The sequence below is a fragment of the Nothobranchius furzeri genome, chromosome 6 (genome assembly GCF_043380555.1).
Source record: "Nothobranchius furzeri strain GRZ-AD chromosome 6, NfurGRZ-RIMD1, whole genome shotgun sequence".
Taxonomy (NCBI): Eukaryota; Metazoa; Chordata; class Actinopteri; order Cyprinodontiformes; family Nothobranchiidae; genus Nothobranchius; species Nothobranchius furzeri.
In genome coordinates this window covers 73,476,119-73,484,244 of record NC_091746.1, presented here as the reverse complement: position 1 = coordinate 73,484,244, position 8,126 = coordinate 73,476,119, and the positions used below count along the sequence as shown (strand labels likewise).

Here is an 8,126-nt window from a genome sequence, read left to right as displayed (position 1 = left end):
GGTAGGTAGGTTGGTGGGTGGGTGGGTTGGTAGGTAGGTAGGTAAGTGGGTGGTTTGGTAGGTGGGTAGGTAGGTAGGTGGGTGGGTTGGTAGGTAGGTAGGTAGGTAGGTAGGTAGGTGGGTGGGTTGGTGGGTAGGTAGGTGGGTCAGTTGGTGGGTAGGTAGGTGGGTGGGTTGGTGGGTAGATAGGTGGGTTGGTAGGTAGGTAGGTAGGTAGGTAGGTAGGTGGGTGGGTTGGTGGGTAGGTAGGTGGGTGGGTTGGTAGGTAGGTAGGTAGGTGGATAGGTAGGTAGGTAGGTAGGTAGGTAGGTAGGTAGGTAGGTAGGTGGGTGGGTAGGTGGGTAGGTAGGTAGGTAGGTAGGTAGGTAGGTGGGTGGGTTGGTGGGTAGGTAGGTGAGTGGGTTGGTAGGTAGGTAGGTAGGTGGATAGGTAGGTAGGTAGGTAGGTAGGTAGGTAGGTAGGTAGGCAGGTAGGTAGGTGGGTGGGTAGGTGGGTAGGTAGGTAGGTAGGTAGGTAGGTAGGTAGGTAGGTGGGTGGGTGGGTAGGTAGGTAGGTAGGTAGGTAGGTAGGTAGGTAGGTGGGTGGGTAGGTAGGTAGGTAGGTAGGTAGGTAGGTATGTTGGTAGGTGGGTGGTTTGGTAGGTAGGTAGGTGGGTGGGTGGGTGGGTTGGTGGGTGGGTTGGTGGGTAGGTAGGTAGGTAGGTAGGTAGGTAGGTGGGTAGGTAGATAGGTGGGTGGGTGGGTTGGTGGGTAGGTAGGTAGGTTGGTAGGTAGGTAGCCTGCAGTCTTTTGGGGGGTTTTGTAATCCAGATTTAGATCTGATCAGATTCTTTTAGTTCCAAAGACTAATTGGGTTTAGTCCTGCCTGGTCCTTGTTTTTGAGCTGCAGGTGTATAGCACCAGTTGGGCTTGTGGTTTGGCTCTCTGGTTTTTGATGGGTTCCACATCATTGGTACCATGTTTGAGGACCACTGTGAAGGTCACAGTTTTTTATATATATTTATTCTGTTGCAAGTGTAGATATGGATATTTCTGCCCACAAACTGGGTGTTACATCTTATTAAACAAGCATTTAAAAGGTATTGAAAAGGTAATAAATGTCACTACAAACCTGGAGCTAAAACCTTTGAGAATACACCTTCACATGTTACTTCATACAAAGTGTGTGTGTATACTTTTCAGAGTCTGACTAAACATCCAAACGGAGCAGAACGTTTAACATCTCCACCATGTCCACCATTGTTTTTTGCGGTACTGCCCAGCTGTGAAGAACCCGCCCACTAGAGCTGTTTCTTAATTGTAACAGACGCCCACCGAAGCTTGTAGAAGCTAGCCGCACTGAGCTGCTGAGTAGGTGCCAGCAGAGCACCTCTGCAGTAGTAGGCTCCTCTGGAGGAACCAGCTTCTAGTTTCCATCCGTGATATAGAGACCTACTGCGTCGACCTGGGCCTGACCTCAGCTGGACCTTTTATTAAGACTTTTGAACAGCACTGCGACATGACTTGCTGTGAACTGATGCTTAATCAAACAAATTGATTTCCTTCAGATGGAGAGACATCAGCTCATCAGTCAGCAGCCAGCAGCCTCCAGCCATCCCTGCCAAGAACTACTCACTGGAGAAAAAAGGTCCTAAAACCAAGCCTAAACCGCAAGGTGTCGTCATCGCGCCTCAGCTTTTGGTCACTTCCCCTCACACCCCAAAGGAGAGACACATGGTCAGCCCTGACATTCCAGACCAGAGCCCACCTCCTCTTCCCAGAGTTCCTCCGGTCGGACCACCTCCCCTAACCAGGATCTGTGGCCGCAAGCGTCTGACAGCGAACCAGAAGAAGCGTTCGTACTCGGAACCAGAGAACATGAATGAGGTTGGGGTTTCGGATCCAGAGACGGCTGCCTTTTTCCGGCGTGGAGGAGGTAAATTCATCTCCAGTTCCTGTCTAGGTCTAAGAACGTTTTAATCTCAGCTTCCTGAGAGGCAGCTCAACAGATTTTCATCTCTCATCTCTAACAGAAACCAGCGTGGCGGACCGCAGGAAGATGTTTGAACTTGCAGCTATTCGGGTCGGCAAAGGCACCTTTCAAAACGCCATGTCCAGGTCTGACCTACAACAAGTCCGCCAGGAGGCGCTGGCTGAGTACGTGGAGAGGAAGCAAGGAGTTAGGAGAGAGGAAGGAGGACAGAGCAGGAAATCGAGGCCTCGTAGCGCGTACCTTCAGTATGAAAACAGCAGCCACTCAGGTGAGCCCAGGCTGGATGAACATTCCTGTCCTAGTCCCTACCCGTGGCCTTTGCGTTCCTGGAAATATCTTTGTCACCTTCTGAAGAGGTTTTCCCCTACTGCATGGGAATATCCCGTTGTACCTTATAATCTTGGGTTGAGAAGCAGCTCATTGTCAAATGCTTCGTTTCCACCGATTGGTACGATGCAAGTTTCCGTTGTTCAAGCGGTCCTTCGAACTGGCCCGTGCTGGCCATTCCTGGGCCCCCTTCCGCCAACAGTACACCGCTGCAGACCCGGACACCGCAGATTCAGGCCGACTGCAGATTCAGGCTTGTACTGTTTTTGAGACAGTGACCTCTAAAGGACCATCGTGTAACTGCAACTGCAGATTCAAGCTTCTACTGTTTAACAGTTACACATAAAAATGTGTAATTCTTGGTGAAGCTAATTAAAAATAGTTTATTTGTTGTTAAAGCTTCAGTGAAGTAGTTCTCAGAATACACTCCTGAGTAACTTAATAATAAAAGTTTTTATCATATTTGTTTAATTGAGGTTGTTTGTAGAAACAAAATAAAATAAAATAAAAACTTTTTCCAGTTTTCCTGGTTCTGGACATCCTTAGATCAACCACCTCGTAACACCTTGATGGACCAAAACACACGTGGCTCATTAATTCAGTCCAGAACGCTGTGATGAACTGAATATGTTTTATTAAAGTAAAACTTTATTTAAAACCCAGCTGCATTATTATTGGTCCTTTGGATGGTCCATTATGTTTTTGGATTTCTTCCTTCTTACTACTTAAACAAATACTGTTCTCCACGTTCTATACTTACTCTCCGATCGTACTCCATCTTGGAATGCTAGCAAACAGTGGGCGGCGCCGTCTCAAAAACAGTACAAGCCTGAATCTGCAGTCTCCGGGTCTGCAGCGATACCCAGGGGCGCAGATAGGATTTTCAAATGGGGGGGGGGGGGGGCAAAGTTCCAATGTACCCTCCCCCAAACACATACACACACACACCCACACATACACACACACACACGCACACACACACACGCACACGCACGTACACAAACTATTGCAAGCGCCTTAACTAGAGCTCAGTCAGTTTGTGTAATTTCCTCCAACGGTTTACGTAAAAACTAACTTTTATATACGTGTTTGAAGCCGTTATGCAACAGAGCTCTGCCTGATCAGCACTATAAATGATAAATGACCCACACTTGTATAGTGCCTCTCAGAGTAAGGACTCCAAAGCGCTTTACACTACAGTGTATCATTCATCCATTCACACTCATTCACACTAGGGGTTGTATGAACTAGTCGACCTCACTGCTCTGTAGTGACTTTTTATGCCTGTCATCAACTAGTCGCTGTCATGTGATGATGACAAGATGCAGTCCTCGGAAAAGACAGCAGGTGATGAGCCCCTGTGCGTCGGGAGGCAACGCGCTGTGCCAGAGCGTCGGTACTGACACTGGCGGTAAAAAGGACATTAAACCAAATTGTGACGTTTACCCTCTTGCAATTTAACCTTCCCCTCACCCCCATCCTAACCTTAACCAGCTTGCGCATGCAAAGCTCTGATCGTTGACGCGCTCCAGACATCTGCGTCCTGAGCACGGCCACAGTAACATTATCCAATCAGGTGTCGCCACCTCAAAAACTAATTTAACACGCGATCGTTCATGTCGGCTCATTTCCTTTTATGTTTTCTGTCTTTTATTCTTTTATTTTTGCCTGATGTGTTTCGCTGCTGTGGAGCAGGGCGCATCACCTGTTTTGTCCTCCGGTGACGCACCTCACCGGTGCGGCCGGCGAGCACTCCGCTGTTTTTGCGGTCGGTAGATCTTTTAGAACTGCAGTTCAAAGGTAACTCATGAGGTGAATATATATGAACCCAGGTAGCAGTTTCTCTTTAGGATTGAGAGGAGATGCAGGAAGATAATAAACAGGCAGGACAGAAAAATAGTCAAATAAAAACAAGTTAGTTTTTGTACCTGCTGGTTGCAACAAACAGACACCACTGAAGGTCATCAGAAGTGAGGAACAGAAAATGAAATAATTATTTTAATGTTTAGAGCAGCAGGAACTCTGAGAGGCTGCAGGCGCATCAGTGATATTTTATATATAAATAAAAACGTTCCCCCTGCTGGAACAAGCGGCGTGAACACTCCCCTGAGCATGCCAGACCCTGAGAGCCAGGATGTACTTGCTTTAATCAGGCGTACGTGTGTTTATAAACGTATACAGCTTTTCTGTGCATGTCCCCTATAATTAATGCAACGCGTTTGCAAGCTGCAATATGTGAGCGACCAGTAGGGGGAGCTGACAAAACAAGCGAGACATACTCGCCATTGTGGCGCCGTCTCCGGTTTAGCAGTCTTACATCCTATCTACGATACCGCTGCTGTCTTTTCTTCTGTCGTGGACTCAAACTAGCTGCGGATCTTTTCACCGCGTTTATTTTATTTGTACCCTACAAACCCAGCGCTGCATTCATTCAGAGTTCTGTACTGTGCCCCCTAGAGGAGTCCTCCAGTACTACGTGCAGCCTTGAATAGTGTACCGACCTCACGTACCACTCAGTGGAAACTAGGCAACGGTTTAGGAAGACCAGCAGGAAATGGGACTTATCCTGGTGGTTGGAAGACTAGATGAAGGTAGAACCCGGTCCTGAAGGGAAAAGGAGTTTGACACATTCTTCTTTCTGTTACATCTTCTCTTCTTTGCTCCTCAGACACCTTCAGCCTGTCTTCCACCTCCAGCCTTCTCTCCCTTCAGGAATCTACCCCAGATCAGAGCTTCCACCCTGGGGAGAGGAGTCTCTGCTCAACCCTTCCTCCTGGAGGTGACCTGCGGAGCTTCCAGTCCAACCTTTTTTACCCAGGCAGGGTGACCACACCCAGGCCTCCCGCACACCCGACACCGAGGTAACCAGGCCCTAGATGGGTCTCTGATGAAGGAAGCTCATGACTTTAGGGAAGATTTAAAACTCCTCCACCTGATGTCTTCTCTCAGCACTTCTCCTGGATCGGCTCTTGAGCTCCAAACCCAAACCTACCAGGATCTCAACCCCGAGGCCGGCATCAGCAGACCGAGTCTGTCTCAGCACAGAGACTCGAGTCAAGACCACCATCAGCAGACTGCCGAACCTCGACTCAGGCCAAGACTTTCCAAGAAACTCAACGAGGCTTTGCAGAGGGCCGGATCGCCTCGCAGGTCTGCTAGGTCGGTCTCGGCTGAAGACCTCCTGGAGCGTTTGGAACACCAGCCATCGTCTCCTCGACATCACCGCTCTCTGTCCTCCCCGACCGCAGAGAAGCCCAACCAGGTAGCTGAGAAGTTTCCTAACAGGTCAAACTCAAGTATTTCCACTCGGACCCAACTGTTTCTGTGCTTTAGGACTTTTTTCCAGATGAAGTCCAGATGTTTGGTGTCTCCTTCTCTGAACCTGGACGCTGCGCCCTGGCTGCAGACAGGTACGTCTCTGCGGTGCCGACAAGGTGACCGGCAGAAGGTTGTAAGGAAGGTGCTTGTTAAAAATGGTTTTTCGGTGATCCGTACCTTCAGGTTTTTATGGCCCTTGACCGATTTCTCTAGATTCCTACTTTGAGTGAGTTAAGCTAAAGCCTAGCTCGTCTCTCCTCCTCCTGTGTATGTCTCAGACCTGCAGACGTACACACATCCGGAGATCTGGTCTCTCCCCAGACGTCCCGGTACTCAAGGAGCACCCCTCAGCCTGCAGGACCTTCTCAAGGTAGGAGAGTTATAAACGTTTCTGGGTTTTAAAAACATCTGGAATGCATCTAAAGCTGATGTTGAGTGAAATCAGGCAAACGTTGAGCCAGAGTGAAAGTTTCTGGGACAATCTGAGATTTGACATCTCTCACATCCTTTATCTCTGCTCCGGTCGCAGACCTCCACGCTCCCGTCACTCGTAGGGAGCGCCAGAGCACCTCCACTCTGGCGGCTTCGGTCGGCCTCCCCTGCCCCCTCTCCCCCGCTGGGACTCCAGAAGGAGGAACCTCCGAGTGGAAGGCCAGTGAGAGGCTGAGTCAGGCCAACCTGGACGCCATCGCTTTCCCCGACGTCCCACGAAGCGGCGCGAGCGACAAAAGGCCTGACAGACGCGGTCTGAGCGACGTTCTGGCAGACGAGCCGAAGGACGGATTCAGAAACCGAGCCTTCAGCCTGGAGACCGCTGGAAGGAGTGCGGTTCCTCCTGTCACATCTGCTCCTCCTCCATTCACAAGGTCCGGTGGGAGTTCTCCATCTCCTCCTTCATCGGCCCATCAACACCTGTCCTCTCTGAGGATCTCAGAGTCCAGCTTCTTTGAATCCTTCGAGCAGCAGAAACTTAAGCCTTCGCTGGGACTAGACACTCAGGAGGACTTGGATGATGTTTTCTTCCAAAATCCTCCTCCTCCACCTCCTCCACCTCCACCTCCTCCACCTTTAACAGAGACAGTCATCTCAGAGGACTTCCCCCCTCCTCCACCTCCTCTGGAGATGGAAGCAGTGCAGAGGTTTGCTCTAAAGATGAAATCCCTCCTAAAAACGTCGTTATGTGGATTTATTTTCAGTTTTCTGGGTTCTTTTGCTTTTAGTTCAGACTCTGAGACCAGGTCCGTCTCCACCAGGGCGTCCGTGTCCCGGTCCTCTCCTCCTCCGAATCCACAGCCGTCGACCTCCCTCACCTCCACAGCCGAGGACGACGTGGCGTTGGAATACCAGCCGCTGCTGAGGCGGGAAAAGACACCGGAGGAGCTGAGAGCGGAGGTTCTGGCTCGGCAGCTGGTGGGAATCTCAACTTTATTTATTTAGAAACAGAAAACAATGGGACAGGAAGGAAAACCTCACAAAACACAAGAAACGGAAACGGAGAGGATCGGAAAGTTCTCGAAGAGAAAACGTCTAAAACAAGTGAAGCTGTAAGATAATTACGCCAGCAGTGAAAGTTAAAACAAAAGGCGAAGTTAAAGAGTCGTTAAAATTAACTTTTAGTTGAGCTAAACAAGTTTAAAGGTGTGGGAAACTCATTTAATCAATGCATGTGCGGTGGTCTCTGGTAGGAACAAATGCCTTGTAAGCCGTACTCGAGCGCTCGGATCAGTAGGGACAAGTCCGCTGCAGCAGGCGGCACGTTTTGGAGTCTTATTTCCTGATATTTCAACATCTCTCCTCTGATTGGCTAACGGAAACACAACTCTACCGCCGACTCTGTTTGTTCTGCAACGTTGATGTTTTACTTCCACCTATAACACAAGCCTGGAGGAGTTCTGCTGTGTGGTGGTGTTGCTAATGCTAACGGTTAGCTTCTACCAGCAGAGTCGTTCTCTGCTGTTTCCTGGACGCTAAACCAACAGTCTTCCTCGTCATGAGTCATGATGGGTGAGTCCATGAATGTTAGTGACAGGGTGACGTAGATCTGTCAGGATTTTCTATCCTAGAGTTTCACCGTCTGCTTTCTGTCAGAAGCTAATGCAGCAGATAGGTGTAGGAGACTATTTTCATGTTCAGCCTGCATGAAAACTCAGAGTGACCCGTTAGAATCAGAAATAATCATAAAAAATATCATAAAAAATTGTTTTTCGGGTCCAAACCTTTAATTGTGTGTTTTTTTTACCTAAACTGGGAGCTGAATCTACAAAACTAGAAGTTCCCGGGAATCCTGGCAGTTGTGGGTTTTAACGAGTCAGACATTAGGACGTAGGAGGACGACTCGGCAATGTTTGCATCTTTATAGCTATGCTGGTCTTACTGGGGTCCAGTGGAAGTTAGCTCCAAAAGACCTTCAGGAATCCGGAGACGCTCTGATCCAGAACCACGTTAAAGGAAAGTCGGGAAAGCCTAAAGACCTGAGAAGTTCCTGACATGATTTTATGTCAACGTTTTTA

The 8,126-nt window shown here is 49.0% G+C and overlaps 1 protein-coding gene across 11 annotated transcripts in view; it reads left to right on the top strand.

Annotated features, from left to right (window-relative positions):
- The window catches only part of shroom3 (shroom family member 3), an 85,641-nt gene that overhangs the window by 70,989 nt on the left and 6,526 nt on the right, over positions 1 to 8,126 (top strand). For all 11 annotated transcript variants that reach the window (XM_015943453.3, XM_015943452.3, XM_015943454.3 and 8 more), the window contains 8 exons: positions 1,547 to 1,914; positions 2,012 to 2,239; positions 4,967 to 5,159; positions 5,248 to 5,560; positions 5,632 to 5,708; positions 5,895 to 5,986; positions 6,146 to 6,755; positions 6,837 to 7,026. In XM_015943453.3, the coding sequence (XP_015798939.3) occupies positions 1,547 to 1,914; positions 2,012 to 2,239; positions 4,967 to 5,159; positions 5,248 to 5,560; positions 5,632 to 5,708; positions 5,895 to 5,986; positions 6,146 to 6,755; positions 6,837 to 7,026 (2,071 nt within the window). The remainder of the gene's footprint in view (positions 1 to 1,546; positions 1,915 to 2,011; positions 2,240 to 4,966; positions 5,160 to 5,247; positions 5,561 to 5,631; positions 5,709 to 5,894; positions 5,987 to 6,145; positions 6,756 to 6,836; positions 7,027 to 8,126) is intronic.